This window comes from Meles meles, chromosome 11 (assembly GCF_922984935.1).
Source record: "Meles meles chromosome 11, mMelMel3.1 paternal haplotype, whole genome shotgun sequence".
Lineage (NCBI taxonomy): Eukaryota > Metazoa > Chordata > Mammalia > Carnivora > Mustelidae > Meles > Meles meles.
The window spans coordinates 49,608,545-49,627,387 of NC_060076.1; the positions used below are offsets into that span (position 1 = coordinate 49,608,545).

An 18,843-nucleotide genomic window follows, 5' to 3' on the forward strand; every position below is an offset into this window, starting at 1 on the left:
CCACTGAGCCACCCAGGCGCCCCTCTTAGTTACTTTTTAAGAAGACCATTTTCCATGTGCTAATGTTGCTTTTCGAGATGGACCTTCTGAAATATGGTATTCTGAAAAATATTTTGTCCAAGGTTTGACTTTAAACTTTAAAAAAAAAAAGATTGATTTATTTGAGAGAGTGCACACACACATGCATGTGTGCTCGGGTCTGGTGGGGGAGGGGCAAAGGGAGAGGGTGAGAGTCTCAAGCAGACTCCATGGTCAGCACAGAGCCTAATGTGGGGCTCAATTTCACCGCTAAGATCCTGACCTGAGCTGAAACCAAGAGTTGGATACTTCCGCTACGCACCAGCCCAGGTGTGCCCAAGGTTTAACTTTAAAAATGATGGCTATCTTTGAGAAAGAAATCTTAAGATTTTTCCGTTTGACTAATTCTCAACGAAAGAATTACATTTGTCCTAAGGTACAGTTTCTTTAAAGATATACTCTTGCTATTTTCTGTCAAATTAGCATGGAAATATATTTCCACTAGGCCACTTTTTGAAGCAGTGCTGTATACTGAGTTATCGCAAGGCAAGTTGGCAGAAGTACTATCAATTTTAGTGAAAGATGTGAGACTGAGTATTTGTATTTAGTATTTCCTAACAATTCATAATGTTGTCTAGTTTGGGGCAACTTTTGTATTTTGTTGGCTCATTTGTTATATGGCATTCCTTGAAGATCATGAGGGGAGTCTTGTTTTAGTATCAAGTTATATTCTCTACAGGTGAAATGTTTTGAATTAATCTCCATTAGATGGGCTCTTGCTAACTGTAATGATGTAATGGCTCTGAAAGCTAAAAATGTGCATATATTTTTTAAAAAATCCTCCCCTTTTTCCCCCTCTGGAGAGAGAGGCTAGGAATATTCGAAGTCTTTAAGTAAAGATTCCAAGTTACTAACAAATGAAGTCACTTTTATGTTCACCATTAAGGTTTTTTCAACATGGCCAATTTGGAGTCTTAAATTCCTTTTCCAAATCTAGGAGTTTTCTGTGATATTTCACAATTACTGATCCCTCTTTTGTATGTGTAATCCACTTCTTGCCCACCTGGGCTTTCCGAGTATGTGTGGTGTGAGGTTCTCCATACAGGTATAAACTTGATCCATATTATCCATGTTTTCTTCATCATTTTCTGTGTTTCCACGTAGAGTGACTGCTGAATTACGCCGTTGATCTTTCCTAATGCCTTCGCTCATACTTTCCTACCATCCAGGCCTTTCTTCTCAACTGCCAAGCTTGTTCCATCTCTTCCTTTGAAGTTCATACTAAAGTTATATTCCATTGACCCAACTCCATTTCATAAGTGATGGGCTGGGTTCAGAGATGAGAAGTGGCTGGAGGCCCAGCTGTAGCTCTTGGGAAGCATAGAATGAAATGGAGGTGAGGATGGAGCTTGCTAATAGCATTTATAATAGACTAGGTAATAGGATCAAGGAGAAGAGAGGGTTAACCCAGAAGAGGGAATCTACCAGTGTTGTTTTGCGATATTGGCAGAGGGCTCTCTGGAGGAGGTGGTATTTGAGTCGGTCCTTGAGTGGTAAATCCGAAAGAGGCGAATCCACCTAACTCAGTCTCGTAACTGTATCTCGCTGGTTTCTTAAAAGTTCGTTAAAGTTAATTGGACATTTGTGTGGCCACAGTTCTTTCTTGTGTATGAAGCAATTAGGTTTTTAGAATTGCTTTTGAATTAAAAAAAAACAAACCAAAAACAAACAAACAAAAAACAACCAACAACAACCACAACAAGGTAAAAACCTCAACAACTGAATTCTTTTCCTCTCTGGGGCTCAGTCTCCAATCTGCAAAATGGGAGGATTGAACAAAATAACTTCCAGCTGAAGTCCAAGGCAGCATCTAAGTTAATTTCCAATGTAGTTAACTTTGTCCGTGGAAACTAATTTCCTCCATATATAAATAGAGCATCCTTATGTCAAGGTTAAGTTAGAGCATGTGAAAAACTCTTTGAAAAGTAGATGATTCTTATTTATTTTTTAAAAGATTTTATGTACTTGGGGCACCTGGGTGGCTCAGTGGGTTAAGCCTCTGCCTTCGGCTCAGGTCAAGATCTCAGGGTCCTGGAATCGAGCCCCGCATCAGGCTCTCTGTTCAGCGGGAAGCCTGCTTTCCCCCCTCTCTGTCTGCCCCTCTGCCTACTTGTGATCCCTCTCTGTCAAATAAGAAAAGAAAAAAAAAAAAAAAGAAATACCTGTTTTGAAATGGGCTGAATAGTGCTCGCTTCGGCAGCACATATACTGAAACGGGCTTATACTGAAACGGGCTGAATAGAAATCGTGGTGGAACCTTTTTGTGTGAGCACTATGTGCGTGTGTGCTTATAAAAACAAAAACAAAACCCAACTGTTGATTTTTGTTCTTTTCAAAATGTCACGAGCGTAAAGGCTATGGTGCTCAATGGCAGTGAGGTGCTCAGACTGCTGGGTGCTAGTTCTAGACTTCTTAATGCTCCCGCAGGACCACTGAGGGCAGAGTCATGGGCTAGGCAGCCCCCTCCCTGTTGCACTGCTCTTGGGGGGCTGTGAAATGGCAGAACTCAAGACAGAAGAGAAGGAGGCCAAAATGCTCAAACTGGAAGGGACGTTCAGCACAAAGCATTGGTAATAACCGGTCTATATAGAGAGTTTGGTGTGTTTCCTTCCTGAAGGGCTCTGCACAGTAAATAAAGTAAAGCCAGTAATTATCAATGGTCAGCTGGGCCGTGTCCTGAAAAAAAGTATTCAGATGGGCATGAATTGTAGTGTCTAAGCAAACAGACTGGGGAGGAGTCCACCAGCTCTTTTCTCGAGGATTAGGGGAAAAAATGATTGCCCAGTGATAGTTTTTTAAAGCTTTAAGGAGTGTATTATGAATTTGTAAGAGCTTCTTTTCTTTTTCTTTTTTTTGTGCCAAACAATGGAATGTTCTAATTAAGTTCATTTATTGTGTTTGTATATGGACTGTATAATAATAGCACAAATTTAGTTATTCATCTAAGGAGCACTTATTTCCCTGTACCAAGCACAGGTGTTTGTTTTGTTTTGTTTTGAAGCCTTTTTCTCCTAAATGAAGAATATTAAAAATCTCAGGTATAAGATTTTTAACTTACTACACGTTAACCAAAATATGACCTTTCCCCCCTTCATGTTTTTTTCTTCCTTGTGTTCATTTTTTGCTCAACTTAAGTAGATTAATGGTCAATGTATGTAGCTAGCATTGTACTGCGTATGTATATGGGGAGTGTGCCTACTTTTGAGAAGGTATTTTAGGGAAAAAACACAATTACTCATTATATACACACACTTTGGGCTGTTCCTCTCAGGCATGAGTGTTGTGTGCTGGTAGACCTTCATGATACATGTGATTACTTGGAAAGAGAACGTTTTGGAAATGTCTCCTAGTTAGAGCCTTGGAAGACATGAGCAGAAGTGTGTGGAAGGGGACGAGAGGGAGAGGGACGTTGTTTCTGGCTGTATAATGTTAGTTTCAGAATGACAATGGGAATCTTCTGGCTCAATTTGTTTACTCAGTTTCTCTAAGTTTGGTACTGTCAGATTAAAACGTTCCAGGTTGGGTAGTCAGCTTTCAAGAGAAGGCTCCTCAGTGACCACACTCCTTATTACCTCTCCTCCTCCCCCGCCCCGCCCCACCTTTTTTTTTTAAAGTTCATATTAATTGTAGGAAGTGGGAGTTTGGAGAAGAATTTGAGGGCTCCCGGAAAGCAACTTCTTTAGCAAAGGTAAATCAGTGAAGGATGGCGTATCTCTTCAAAAAATACAATTCAACAAACATTTGTTGCTTTGCTTGGCTCAGTGTTAGTGTCGGCAGTTACAGATAGGAGTAATAGTGGGGTTGCTGACCTCAAGGGGGCTCAGTCTAGTGGAGGAGGCTGAGAGGTGAGTGAGTGTTATCTTGCCAGTCTGATAAATGCACCAGCCTGATAAGTGCAACACGAGAAGCTTGGAAGGGGAGCAAGGGAGACATTCTCAAAGAGCTAGCATCTGGGCTGGATTTTGACAGGAGTGAGAGCTTCCAGTGATTTCTGTCGATTCAATTTGCATAGTTTAAAGAATGGATGTTAATCCTCCCACTTTACTGTCACCTAAAAAAATTTGATGGCATTCCAAAGATGAATGTCCCTTTAATAACTTCTGAAAGTTTTATTACATAGATTTTAAGATTATCTGATTCTTGAACAATTGAGAGGAAGAATGAGTTGAAGGGTTTAGGATGCTTTAGATAGTATGAAGGTGACCCAGTGGCCAGTGATGATGAGCAGGGATTCTTAATGAAGAAGTGTTGCTGAGTGACACAAGGAGGTCCCAGAGGAGGTCCTGTTAGTTTAACAATAATTGCTTTATGTCTAATCTACTGTCCCTGGCTAAAATGTTTCTTGGTTTGAACTCCTATTTTCTTTTTAAGCACTAGGTTAGGAACTCATGTTCATGTTTTAGGTTATAAGATACTTGAATAAATAAACTTCTTGCCCTAATTTGGCTTTCTTCATATTGGGACTGTAAGTTTATATTTGTATTGCTACAGATTTTCTGGCATATTTAGTGTGTATAAAATGTTTCTATTGTTTGCTTCTATTTAAGAAGTTCTAATTAAGAACTCAAGGTGCTCTACAGACATCGTTTATTGTTATTTGTGAAAATACTGCATTTAAAAATAATTGAGGTATGCATTGATAAACAGTTTCTTATAAACCAGACTTTTAGGGAATATTAATATATAACAAATTATTTCCTTTAGAGGGTGGAGAAAAAAATCTCAAACTTTCAACCAGAAGATGTGCTCAGTAACAGCTGTTTCCTATAATAGAAGCAATTTGCATGTAGAATAGAGAAAATGAATTCAACAACAGGGAGTATAGAGGAACAGCTATAACTTCCCTGGCATGTACAGCAGCCCACAGAATAAACTTCCTTCAAATGACATTGGCACGATTAATCCCCAACGACCTGGACACTGAAACTGTTGTGTGGCAGAGAGGCTTTGCAGTCTGGAAATGTCTTGGGTGTAATACGAGCCTTCTGTTTGGCGTGAGGTGGGGAGTGCTCAGTACTTTTGGTGGCATACCCCCTCCCAGGGGTCCAGGATATTTGAATATTCATGACAGGTTGGCAGGTGGTTAGTGCATGCAGGACTGAAGCTACTCTGAGTTGTTTTTCTTTTTCTTTCTTTCCTTTTTTTTTTTTTAAGATTTTATTTATTTGTTTGACAGAAAGAGAGAGAGAGATCACAAGTAGGCAGAGAGGCAGGCAGAGAGAGGCAGGGAAGCAGGCTCCCTGCCGAGCAGAGAGCCTGATGCGGGATTGGATCTCAGGACCCTAAGACCATGACCTGAGCCGAAGGCAGAGGCTTAACCCATTGAGCCACCCTCCTTTTAAATTAGAGACACTTGTAAGGTCAGGTGAGATTCCTTATTCCTGATTGACTTCTGATGTCCGTTTGGGGAAGCGTTCCTGCGGTTGGTCAAAGGAGATGTCCAAGTGTTAAAATCCCATCTTTGGTATACCTCTTTATAACCGTAGTTTTACTTGCGGAGTGTCTAACCAGCTTTCAGGTACATCATCACCATTGTCTAGAAGAAAAATAACTTATACTTGAATTTCTACACAAAAATAGTCTTCTTGCATCTGACGGCCATGCTTACAGTTGGGTATATGGTACTCTCTTTCTCTCAGAGAGAGAGGGAGAGGGAGAGAGAATCTTAAGCAGGCCCCATGCCCAGTGCAGGGTTGGACGTGGGGCTCTATCTCACAAGCCTGAGATCATGACCTGAGCTGAAACCAAGAGTCAGACACTTAACTGACTGAGCCACCCAGGGGCCCCCGATGGTGTTCTCTTTTTTAAAGGGGAAAAAAATGGAAGCTGTCTGGAGAATTCTTAGCCCAGGGGCCATGGACCTGAGTCTTACCAAAAAATCCAGGGCTTTACTTGCTTCCTTCTTTACATTTTCATCTGAAAAGCTTATATGACATTTGGGTGTTTCATGGATTAGGTTTCCTGCCTCACTTCAGTCACTTTTTGAGAACTTAACGTGTGCTAGGATCTGTGCTGTGTCTTATATGTACATTATCCTGTTGAATCCTTACACTGGAGGAGAATCCAATGTGCGGAGAATTGGAGTAACTCAGTAACCACAGGTAGCCTGGTTAGTCTGAGGTAGAGCCCGGATTGGCACGCACGTGTGCCTGAGCCCTTGACACTTGATGCTCAGTATCTTCCTGAGGTAAACATTTCTGTCCTTGAATACTGGAAGGAAATTACAGATGAAATGCCTGAATATATGGTAATGGGGAAATTTGTTGAGTGTCCAATCCCTGATTCAGACAGTGAATGCTTTAGGAGGGTCAAAGGAGAAGAGATGATAGTACTTTCCGGTCTGGAAAGGGCGCAAAATTTGTGATGAAATGTGAATTTGAACTAGGAGAGAATACTAACAGTAGTATCAATGTGTGATGGAAGGAACTATAGGAGGATGGGTCACAGTTGGGAAATGCTGGGCATATTTGGGGTGGGGGGAGTTGGTGCACTTGAATGTAGCACAGAAGAATTGATGGGTGACGAAAGAGGAAGGCTGAAAGGTATACTGGAGCCCTGCTGCAGAGGACTTGAGCTGCCACATAGAGGACGGTGTCACCTTGATGTTCAGCATCTACATTTTTACTTCTTTGTGATACTATCAAATGAAGTCTTAACTAGAATAATTTCAGTTGGCTTGTGGTTTTGATTTAATCGAGAGTCTCATGGTATGAAATCATATTTAGCTTCTTGAGGGTGTCTCTTATTTCCTAAGAACTGGCCTAAATAGTCTTGCCTGATTCTTTTTTGAGGGGGAGGAGGATTGGGGATAGTGACATTATGGGCACCAGTAATACTGGAAGAGTCCAGATTTGGGATTTCATAAGGAAGGAGGATGTCATGGCACTTTTGGGCATAGAAATCAGGGTATCTCCAAAAAGTGAAAGGTGTAAGGATGGGGTAATTTACATCAAAGACCTGACATAGATAGTACTTTTGTTAGGAAACTTTCAAGCTTTGGATGGTAGGAGCTGTCCTCAGTTTCCCTAAAGCTTTGGGGCAGGATGACAACTGCAGTCAAGTTATGAATGATCATGGTTGACTGCGATGAGATGCCTCCATCAAGATTTTAACAAATAGCTCACAGATCTGCTTTACCTAGGAAAATTATTGTAGATTCTGGGGAAGTAAAGACTAGATCAGAGATGCACATGGGGATTTAGTAAAGGGTGTGAGAATGGAGCATGATCTAGATAGTAGACTGGGTGTTTTTTTGTTTTGTTTTGTTTTCAAAAGATTGTCTTTCTGTCTTTTATTCTCCTCTCACCCGTTTTCTCTTTTTAATGTTGCAGTGTGCAAAGATCCACCTTACAAAGTAGAAGAATCTGGGTATGCTGGTTTCATTTTGCCAATTGAGGTTTATTTTAAAAACAAGGTATGTAATCTTTACCCATTAATCTTTCAGTGGAAGATCCTCCATTAAACAGATGATGTTTAAAGTAATTTTGATTCATACACACTTCTATCACTAGATTACTTGAAAATAAAAGCTAAATTTGTCTTCTAGGAATTTTGGCTATTATTACCCTTAATTATAGAGGAAGTGGCTAAAAAGGATAATTTCAATTATGTGAAGCCAGGTTATATGAAATTCATTAAACTTTCTTTTTTAAGAGAAGAATGATTAACATTTGAAGAAAATTAATATATGTTTGTAAAACAGAAAAGAGAAATTAGGGTTTTTTTTCAGTGAAATGCTGCTTTTCTCGTTTTCATATTTTTAGAATTTTAGACACTTGGAAAAAATAATCTCTCATTTATCTTTAGCTGCCACACACAGAGCATAATATATCATTATATCAACTTGACATAGATTCTACTGGATTTAAAAATATATATGTAGCAAAACACACAGACTATATAATACTACAAATTGCTCAACCTCTGTGGGGTTCACTTTTCTTATTTATAAAATGGGGATGGATAAGAGTATCTACCTCATAAGGGGACTAGGAAGATTAGATGCAGTGTGTTTGTATAGAATATTTAGAATAATGCTTCATGTATAAGTAAGCACTTGGTAGATACCTTTCTCAGTAATACCACTGAAATGTTCATGTTTTTTATCAAATCAGAATTCGTTGGGATACATTATGTCTGCTCATGTAATATGCCTTCGCATTGATGTATTGATTTGTTTTTTCTTTTCATTTCAATTTGGATTTCCCTAAACTGGCTTTTAGCATTTTTTATTTGAGAAATTGATACATAATTTGTGTATCATCAAATTCGTTTTTTAAAAGTGTGCAGTTCTTTGGGTTTTAGCGTATTGTGCAAAAATCACCACTAATTTTATGACTTTCTTAGGATTTTCACCAACCCATAGTGAAACTCTGTACCTATTAGCAGTATCTCATTCCGCCCATCTCCCGCCCCCGGCAATGATTAATCTACTTCCTTTCTCGATGTAATTTCCTATTCTGGTGATTTCATGTAAATGTGTGGCCTCCTGTGCCTGGCTTCTTTCACTTAATATGTCTTTGAGGTTTACCACATTATAGGATGCATTGATATGCTTACTATTTTTTTTTTTAATAACAGAATAACATCCCATTGTATAAATATACCACATTTTGTTCATCAGTTCATAATTTGCTTAACATTTGACTTTCTCCTATCTTTGGCTACTATGAATAATGCTGTTGTGACTATTCATACATAAGTTTTTGGACATATGTTTTCAAATCTCCTGGGTATACACCTAGGTGGAGTGGTTGGGTCATACGGTAACTCTGTTTCACTTTTTGAAGAACTGCCAGCTGTTTTCCAAAATGACTGTACTATTTTACATTCCCATCAGCAGTGGTGGGGAAGGATCCAATTTCTCCACATCCTGGAAAACACTTGTCATTTTCCATTTTTAAAATTATAGTTATTGTGGTACATGTTTTGATATGTATTTGCCTGATGACTTATGGTTTTGAACATCTTTTTCATATGCTTGTTGTCCATTTGTTTATTTTCTTCGGAGAAATGACTCTTTAAATCTTTTGCCCATTTTTTTAATGTATTGATTTTCAATTAAAGTGGTTGTATTTATGGGACGGTTCAAGAGCTTTTCTTTCCACCATCCCTGTTTTCAATATTCTAGAACTTTATTATTTTTTTTTTATTTTTTATAGATCTTATTTATTTGACAGAGAGAAGGGGAGAGCACAAGCAGGGGGAGCCGCAGGTAGAGGGAGAGGGAGAAACAGGTTCCTTGCTGAGCCCGGGCCCGATCCCAGGGCCTCCTGATCCCAGGACCCAGGGATTATGACTTGAGCCGAAGGCAGTCCTTAACCGACAGAGTCACCCAGGTGCCCCTCAGTATTCTAGAAGTTTAATTAATAAAGATCATGTGGTGCCTTTCTTCCCTCTTGTCACACATCCAGTGTTTTATTTCATCTAGGCATTAGGAAGAGTCTAGCCTTTCAAGCCAGAAAATGTGTTGTTCTAAAGTAATTAGGGACTAGACAGTTACGATCTCTTGTGGGAGGCTCGTAATGGCTGTACAGTTCTGTTCCCGTCTCCTTAAGTCAATTGAACATTGCATTGGCTTCAGTTTGAAAATAATGCTGTAGTGAAGTATCTTCTCTCCTTTTTTTTTTTTTAACCTTTTCTAGTCATTTTTACAGGCTATCTTTTCAACAAAAAAATTTATTTTCTGAATTACCCAATTTCCTTTTTTACAGAAATCACCAGAATCTCCCTAACACCACACATACGTACATGTACACACACACACACACACACACACACACACACACACACACACGGGTTCAGTCTTCTCGGCACTTTGTAGTCATGCCTATGATTCATCTTATTGACTCAGTTTGTGAGGAATTGTAGTTTACTAAAAAATGAAGGAAGAAGGAAGAAAGCATCTCATGCTTTCCATGAGATGGAAAGCAGTCATTTCTTTGGGGCCATTATGAAATAGACACTTGAGCTGAACACCGTTGAATAGATTTTCTGTTTAGCATCCATATTAGCTTACTTCAGTTTTCTGGGTTTAGATTGTCTTTAAGATTTTACACGTAATAATAATTGCTGTTTTTATAGGTACACAATGAGACATCTATATTTCAGTGTTTGTGATATGAAAAAGTGGGCTGTATCTAATTGGTCCTGTATAGAGATGTGGATCCCTAAATGGTGGGTTAGGAATACACAAAATGCTGTATAGCAGTTAATGTAGCAACATGGATAAGTCTCAAAAACAAGAATCATGACAACTTAAAAGTTACAGAAGTATATGGTTATGATGCCATTTTTATATGTTTTTATAAGCCACTGAAGCTGAGAATAAATAATGTTCTAGAAATACACATACGTAGCGCAAGAGTGTGAATTGAAATGACAGCACGGGAACTAAGTAGCATTGGTTACTGGGAAGGAGCCATAGAGCAGCTTATATTTATAAAATTGTATCCTTTAGGGGCTCCTGGGTGGCTCAGACAGTTAAGGGTCTGCCTTCAGCTCAGGTCATGATCCCTGGGTCCTGGGATAGAGCCCCCCCCCCCCCCCCATCAGATTCTCAGCTGGGAGCCTGCTTCTCTCTCCCTGGCTCTCCCCCTGCTTGTGCTTTCTCTCTCCCTTGCTCTCTTTCTCAAGTAAATAAAATCTTCAAAAAATAAAATAAAATTGTATCCTTTGAGGAAAAGGTAAACAGTGAAAATGTTAACATCTGTTTAATCTCAGTGGAGGGTACATGGGTGTAGTATTTAAAGTTCTTTTCTGTATGTTATTAATTTTTTAATTAGAATTTATTGCTTTGTCATCTCTTTTCATTTACCTTGGAGTTATTTTATTTTATTTGTTGTTGTTTTTTTTAAAGATTTTATTTATTTGTTTGACAGATAGAGATCATAAGTAGGCAGAGAGGCAGACAGAGAGGAGGAAGCAGTCTCCCTGCCAAGCAGAGAGCCCGATGCAGGGCTGGATCCCAGGACCCTAGGATCATGACCTGAGCCGAAGGCCAAGGCTTTAACTCACTGAGCCACCCAGGCGCCCCGTTGTTTTTTTAACAAACCAAAGTTTTGCTGTATTCTCTGAACCAGATACATTTCTCTTCTTACTGAAATGATCTGTGGGTAAAAATTTAGGAGTCTGGGCTCTTCCTCCAGAATGTACATTTTATTTCTTTTGAGTCTTTATCATTTTATTCACCCCTGGAGTTGCTTCAGCTCTGTCTCAAAGAATGAACATCCATTGCAGTAATGGTTTATGAAAAGTATTCTTCAGAGTTTTCAGAGGAGATGAGAGAAAGCTGCAGAAAGACCCCCATGTGATCTTGAGGAGAGTCCTACTTACTACTGTATACTAAGGGTGATATCATCCTGTCCTCGGGTCCATCTCCATCCTTCTGCTTTCCCTGCTTCTAAATAAGCCTGTTTTCAGTTTTGCTCATTTATTTGAGAGGTTAGACTCATTACCCCAAAAGGGGAGGTAGTCTGTAGTGCTGCTTTTCCATTCGTGTATGTTTATTCTATCTTGTTTTGCATTTGTGTTCAACAGAACAGGCTTCTCTATGAGAATGATGAGTGTTGCAGAAATTTTAAACCAGTAGGCCCACTGAAGTGTACTTAAATGTAGCATTTTAGATTGAAAGGATATCCTGCTTCTCTCTTTCGTTCTGTCCTTAGAGAAGGTACCTGAGTAAATGTCAAGGACTGAAGCGGAATGAGAGGGACAGTTTGATATTGCCAAAACAGATTTCCACCTCGAGGCGGAAATGTATTAGCTGCGTATATAGAATAGAAGCATACTTCTTTGCAGTTTGAGAAGACTCTTTCCTAAGGAGCATAGATTGACATAATATTGAAGTCTGCCCCTCCAAGAAGGAGATCATTTGGCTAGAACACAAGGTTTGTGAGTATGCTTTCCTTACTCAAAAGAAAAATCTTTAAAAGAAAATTGCACTCAGGATTCATAGAAAGATAGTCATTCTCTGTGGTCCTTACCGTTAGTTTTATGGAAACGTGTTTTTTCTTTTTTTAAATATATATATTTAAGGGTTGTAAAGGGATATTGTTATTCATTCTTTTCCTGCTGGTAATGATTTATATACATCAATACGTTTTTATTTTTAAAAAAGTATGCAGGAGTATATATATTTTATTTTTTTTAAAGATTTTATTTATTTATTTGACAGACAGAGATCACAAGTAGGCAGAGAGGCAGGCAGAGAGAGAGGGGGAAGCAGGCTCCCCGCTGAGCAGAGAGCCCGATGTGGGGCTCGATCCCAGGACCCTGAGACCATGACCTGAGCCGAAGGCAGAGGCTTAACCCACTGAGCCACCCAGGCCCCCCAGGAGTATATATATTTTAAAGATTTTATTTATTCATTTGGGAAAGAGAAAGAAAGCACAGAGGGTAAGTGAGAGGGAAAAGCAGACTCCCCGCCGAGCACAGAGCCAGACACGGGGCTCGATCTTGGTATCCCCAAGATCACAACCTGAGCTAAAGGAAGACACTTAACTGATTGAGCCACTCAGGCGCCCCTGCAGGAGTATATTTTTTGACTCCATTTAGTCATTATTAACTGTTTGGTATAGCCTTTCCTGATTACCCCCATGTACTTACACAGATAAAATCTGTCAAGTAAAGATTGGCAGGGGCATAATATTAAAATATGATATTTTTTATATATCTGTGACTTACCTTTAATCCACTTGGCAGTATTTCCAAATTTGTGTTTTTTTAAGCATCTGAATGGTATTCAGCGATATGATATACTCACTTGAAGATCATTTCATTTTTTTTCTACCATTACAAACAATGCTACCACAAACATTTTATCATCTGTATCTGTCTTTGCACACATATTTGACTATTTCTGTAGAAGAGATTCTTAGAATTACTGGGTTAGCATGTTGACTGCCAAATTGTCTTCCCAGAAGGCTCTACAAATTTACAGTCCCAATTATAAGGCAGAAAGCAGCCCTTCTTATGTTTTTAATTAAATTCCAAGGTTGTGTTGACTGTTTTACAGTTTAGAGGGGAGGCAGGTAAATAAAAAATGATCATAATTCAATGTGATAATTACATTAATAAAGGAATGCTCTAAGAGGGATGTCTAATACGGATTGGATTGGAAGTATTAGGAAGACTTCAGCGGATTTCATGCTTTAGCTGTGTATTGAATAATGAGTGCATTAAGCAAGCAAGGCCGGAGAGGTATGTTGGGAGGGAATAGAGTGTAGGCGTGGGGAGCAGTACATGTGAAAGGCAGAATGAATGAGATAATGCGAAGTATTGGGAACCGCAAGTGCTACACAATTACGGAAGCACAGCAGGGTGTCATGAGAAAACAAAGGAAACGCAGGGAAGGTATTACAGGAAGATGGTTATTCCGAGGAAGTGGGATTTTATCCTTTGGAAAATGATGAGTCATTAAAGGCATTTATATCAATGAAAGGATGTAATCTGATTTTTCTACTGGGAAGATCACTGTCTTGTCACTGTGGGAGGTAGAATGGGGTGGGTTCAGAAATAGGGGAGGTGACCAGGTGAGGAATGATGAAGGTCTAAGCTAAGGCAAAGGTATGGTGACTGGACAAAGGAGCTGAATTTGAGCGTTCCTAAGGGGGAATTCTGAGTCGAACTGGGAGACTATTTGAGTGTGATGAGCGAAGCGGGAGGAAGAGCTGGGAATGTTTTTTCTGTATTTTAACTTCGATAAGAAATTAGGACTTCTGCTTGTCAGGATATAGCAAATAGGAGAAAGGACAGATAAAGATAAGCTCAGGTTAAGGTAATCCATGACTTTGCTGTTGCTGTGGGTCAACTCAGTGGAGATGTGGCAGACTGCGCCACAGGAGTATCCTGCCGTCGGGTGGGAGCTGGGCTGGAGGTGTGGATAAGGGAGTCACTGTCCTGTAGGAAGAAGTGACACCCTGTGAATGTGTGTCAGCTCCTTGGGGAACTTGCCTGCAGTTAAAGGATGTCTAAGGGCCAGTGACTAGAGATGGGAAGCCTGAGAAGAAGACTGGGAAGGAATGCCAGTTGAGTATGAGAAAAACAGGAGAGAGGGGTATCCTGATGAAAGAGGGAAAGACCAGGTTTCAGGGCTGCTTGCTCGTGAGCGAATGAGTGGAGACTGATTTGGGGAGGTGTGGACGAGAAGGTGGAAACTATGAATTTGTAGCAGGTAATGCTTACATTTTGACAGTTTCAGGTGCTAAGATTTTTGAGTCAAAAGAAGTAGGTTCAAATCACTTTGTTTCATCACAGTAGTAATATAGCAAATTCTTTTTTTAAATAAAGAAAGATTTTTTTTAGAGTGATTTGGGGAGGGAGGGGCCCAGGGAAAGAGAATGCCAGGCAGGCTCCACACCCAGCGCAGAGTGCGTCATGGGGCTCTGTCTCAGGATCCTGATATTATGAGCTGAGCCAGAATCAAGAGACAGATGCTTAACCCTCTGAGCCACCAGGTGCCCGACAAATCTTTTCTTTTCTTCTTTTTTTTTTTTAAAGAAAAACATTGCTTTATTTAATTATGTAAAATTTGAATATGTTCTCTATTAAAAAACAAAACTACCTCATACATTGCTATTGAGATTTTAAAATGGTGCAGCCACTCTGGAAACGAGTAAGGCAGTTTGTAAAAGATATTGAAACACAGGGTTGACCCAGAAGTTCTACCCTTAGGTGTTTACGCAAGAGAAATGAAAATACATGTCTACATAAAAACTTATACATAGATGTTCATACCAGCACTATTCACAGTGGCTAAAAAGAAAAAAATAGACACGTCTGTCTGAGAAGTGGATAAACAATAACTGGGATACCTCATACAGTGGAATATTATTCAGCTGTAAAAAAGAACTAACTACTGACACATTACAACATGTATGAACCCTGGAAACATCATGCCAAGTGAAAGAAGACAGTCCCAAAGGATTACATATTGTGTACGTTCATATATTTGTATGAAATGCCAAGTCTGCAGAATAGGCAACTTTAGGGAAACTGAAGTAGATTAGTGGTAGGAGGTGATCCAGGATCTGGGGGAATGGGGAGTGACTACTGATGTATTTGAGTTTTATTTCTGGAATGATGAGAATGTAAATCTAAAATTAGGTGGTGGTGATGGTCTCATAATTCTGTGAATATACTAAAAACCACTAAATTGTATATTTTTAAGGGTAGATTTTATGGCCTGTGAATTATTTCTCAATAAAGCTGTTAAAAGTAAACAAAATGGCAAAGCTAATGACAAATGAAAAAAAATGGTAACCCTTCACAGAGATGGTTAATATTTGCAACACAGAAGGCCTTTTTATATAAAGTAATGCAAAAAATTCCAGTGCTTTAATTTCATACCTGTGAAACAGGGCTCACAGTTGACCTAGAAGCGAGCTGTGAGAATTAAATGAGATAACTGTTAACATTCATATTAGTTACTGTCATTATTCTTAGTCTTCATCGCACCTGGGATGCTTAAAAATCCGTGTGTAGAGAGGTTTAAGTGTTTAGCTAACTACAGCAGTGGCTCGAGAGTAGAACTTGAGTATCATGAAATTCTGATGAATTACGTTCTTGTGGATCTGACGCTGTTTCCTCCCCCTGGTTCATTGCACAGATGTTTATTGCATTTCTGCTATGCACAGGTGCTAAACTAATTGTCAAGGGTACAAGGATGATTCAACCATTGCTCCTACTTTCAAGATTTTTTTATTTTTAAAGACAAGTTTAATGAAGCCATTGAACATGATACTGGGGAAACATTCAAATGTTACATAATACATTTGTAATTAAACTGGTTAGCAACTGAGGCGCAGAAAATCAGGGTTAAAGCAAAATAAGCTTTCAAAAGAAAACAGTTTAAGTGTCAAAAAACTGAAAGGCTCTTTGAGAAAACTGATGACAATGTCAAAGTTTTTGTGTTGTCTTTGTTTTTTTAATTTTCTTATTTCTTTTCTTATTTCTTTATTTTACTGTGTTATGTTAGTCACCATACATCATTTTTAAAATTTAATTTAATTTGTGTCTGTGTGTGTGTTCCAAAATCCATTGTTGATGCACCACACCCAGTGCTCCATGCAAATACGTGCCCTCCTTAATACCCACCACCAGGCTCACCCAACCTCCCAACCCCCTCCCCTCCCAAACCCTCAGTTTGTTTCTCAGAGTCCACAGTCTCTCATGGTTAAGCAGGATAAAGGGAAAGATAGGATGGTTACCCTAAGATGTGGCAAGGAGGAGAGAGACGCTCATAGGGCAGAGGCGAGGCAGTGGGAAATTGGGAGAGGAGTTCTAGGAATCCGTCCCCAAAGTGCAACCTGAGTGGAGAAGGAGGAGTAGAAGTTGTCCAAGGAGGAATGGAGGAATGGAGGGATGGAGGAATGGAGGAATGGAGGGATGGAGGAATGGAGGGATAGAGGAATGGAGGAATGGAGGGATGGAGGGATGGAGGCGGGCAATGAGTGAGGGTGGTAACACAACGCAAGGGTGAAACCCAGAGCTAGCCCAGAACATAAGGGATGCTGGGAACACCCAACAGCATGTGTTTGCTGGACCAGGAGATGGGTAGATGCTGTGTGGCGGGATGAAGAGCCGAGAGCCAGGTTCTGAAAGCCCTTCTTAGCAGGCCTTCAAGTGAGCTTTGGTTTTTATCCTAATGGCAGTTGGCAGTTTTTGAAGGTTTTTTGTTTTTTTAAGATTCTGTTTATTTATTTGACAGAGAGAGACACAGCGAGAGAGGGAGCACAAGCCGGGGGTGGGAGTGGGAGAAGCAGGCTTGCCGCAGAGCGGGGAGCCCCAAGTGGGGCTCGATCCCAGGACCTACCTGAGCTGAAGGCAGACGCTCATCTACTGAGCCACCCAGATGCCCCAGCTTTTTAAGTTTTAATCAAGCTGTGGAATGGCTAGATTTTTGTTCCATGTGGATACTTTTGAGGCCTGGATGAAGGAGGAATTGAAGATGAATCTGTCCTGAAGTGGGAAGACCTGCTAGAGAAAGGAGCTTATTATAGTTTGGGCAGTGAGAAGAGTTATGGGTTAGAGGGTTTGTTCAAGAAATATTTAGGAGGCTGGAAAAAAAAAAAAAGAAATATTTAGGAGGGAAAATGGCAGTTGTTGCTAATGGGTGGAGGGGGTGGAGTGGGAAAGGGAGGAAGTGGCTTCAGGGGTATCTTGGGTTTCTAGTTGGGTGGCTGTGTTGGTGGTGTTGCACTACTTGAGATATTACAGGAAAAATGATGAGTTGATTCTCTCAGAAAACAAGACACTGATTCATTAGGTATTTGCCTTTTGCTTTGTAGATAATCCCATGATAATTTTCTTTTTCCAGGTCTTTGACACAATAGCTGTTGGATACCTGGGTCTTTTCTGTTTCTTCTGAAGAATAAAACTTTGCTTTCAAAATTTGTATGTGCTTTACTCTCTCTTTTCTTTCTCATTTTTTTTTTTTTTTTTGATCTCTAGGAAGAACCTAAGAAAGTCCGCTTTGATTATGACTTATTCCTGCATCTTGAAGGCCATCCACCAGTGAATCACCTCCGCTGTGAAAAGCTAACTTTCAACAACCCCACAGAGGAGTTCAGAAGAAAGTTGCTGAAGGCAGGAGGGGTAAGTGGGCACTGCCTTGTGAAAAACCTTCATATCAAAAACTAGTTGCTGCTGCGTTAAGAGGTATCCTAGTGTTTTGAGAGAGGTAGGGGAGAGGAAGGACCTTAAGGACTTAGCTGTGGACTCCTGGTTTGGGAGGAAGAGGTAAGCCAACACGAATATTTTAAGTAGGTATGAATCTGAAATTCCAGTGTTTCTGAGAATAGCTTGATGGTCTGTGCAACTCAAATCTATTTTAACAAAAAGCCGAAAACAATAAACTTCCCTCAGTTAAGGACAGTGTCTGAACTTTGTCATACCAGTTTATAGAAACTTTTAGGTAAAGTTGAAAGTCCTGTTTAAAATTATGTAAAAAGAGGTTGTTGTCCAGATTTTCTTGTGAAAAATTAATAGAAAAGGTATAGTCATTCATATGACAGGCTTGGGTATTTAAATACACATTTTTGTTTATTTGAATTGTTTGTAGGTAAAAGATGGATCTTTTCTTTCCTTTTTTTTTTTTTTTAAAGATTTTTATTTATTTGAGAGAGAAAGAGAAGGAGAGAGAGAGCATAAGCAGGGGAGGTTCAGAGGCATAGGGAGGAGGAGAAGCAGACTCCCTGCTGAGCAGGGAGCCTAACATGGGGCTCAATTCCAGGACCCTGGGATCATGACTTGAGCTGAAGGCAGATGCTTCGCTGACTGAGCCACCCAGGTGCCCCGGATTTCTTTCTATTTTTTTTTTTTTTTTAAAGATCATGGTAGCCAAGTTTTGCCTGTGTGATTTGGCTTGGTTAGGGAACAAGGGGTTTTGTACAGATAATAAAGTGTGGAGTGTTTGCTTACTGACTCGTGGACGTCTGCAGTGGGCGCCATTGGGACCCATCCTCATCCTCATCCTCACTCCTCTTCACGTGAACTTCCTGTGTCATCTTCTGTGGGCACTTCTGACCCCGTAAAATGTTGAAATGTGTTCTTTACTTCAGAATTTCCTTCACTTCGTTTTCTGGAAGGTTTTTGATAGCTTTGCCTCAATGCACATATCATATGTGTAAACATGTGTGGACCATAACTTTGTAAAATGCCTCATTTCTCCTATAAGCTCTATCTGAGGGCTATGCAGGGAAGAATTTGGCTTTATATAGCACGGGAATTTTTTCCCTTTATTGAAACCCCTTTCGGTGGGGTTAG

At 39.8% G+C, this 18,843-nt stretch overlaps 1 protein-coding gene across 2 annotated transcripts in view; it reads left to right on the forward strand.

Moving 5' to 3' along the window:
* MLLT3 (MLLT3 super elongation complex subunit) overlaps nt 1-18,843 on the forward strand; it is a 281,692-nt gene that overhangs the window by 151,413 nt on the left and 111,436 nt on the right. For both annotated transcript variants that reach the window (XM_046023443.1, XM_046023444.1), the window contains exons 3-4: nt 7,410-7,492; nt 17,530-17,673. In XM_046023443.1, coding sequence (XP_045879399.1) covers nt 7,410-7,492; nt 17,530-17,673 — 227 coding nt within the window. The remainder of the gene's footprint in view (nt 1-7,409; nt 7,493-17,529; nt 17,674-18,843) is intronic.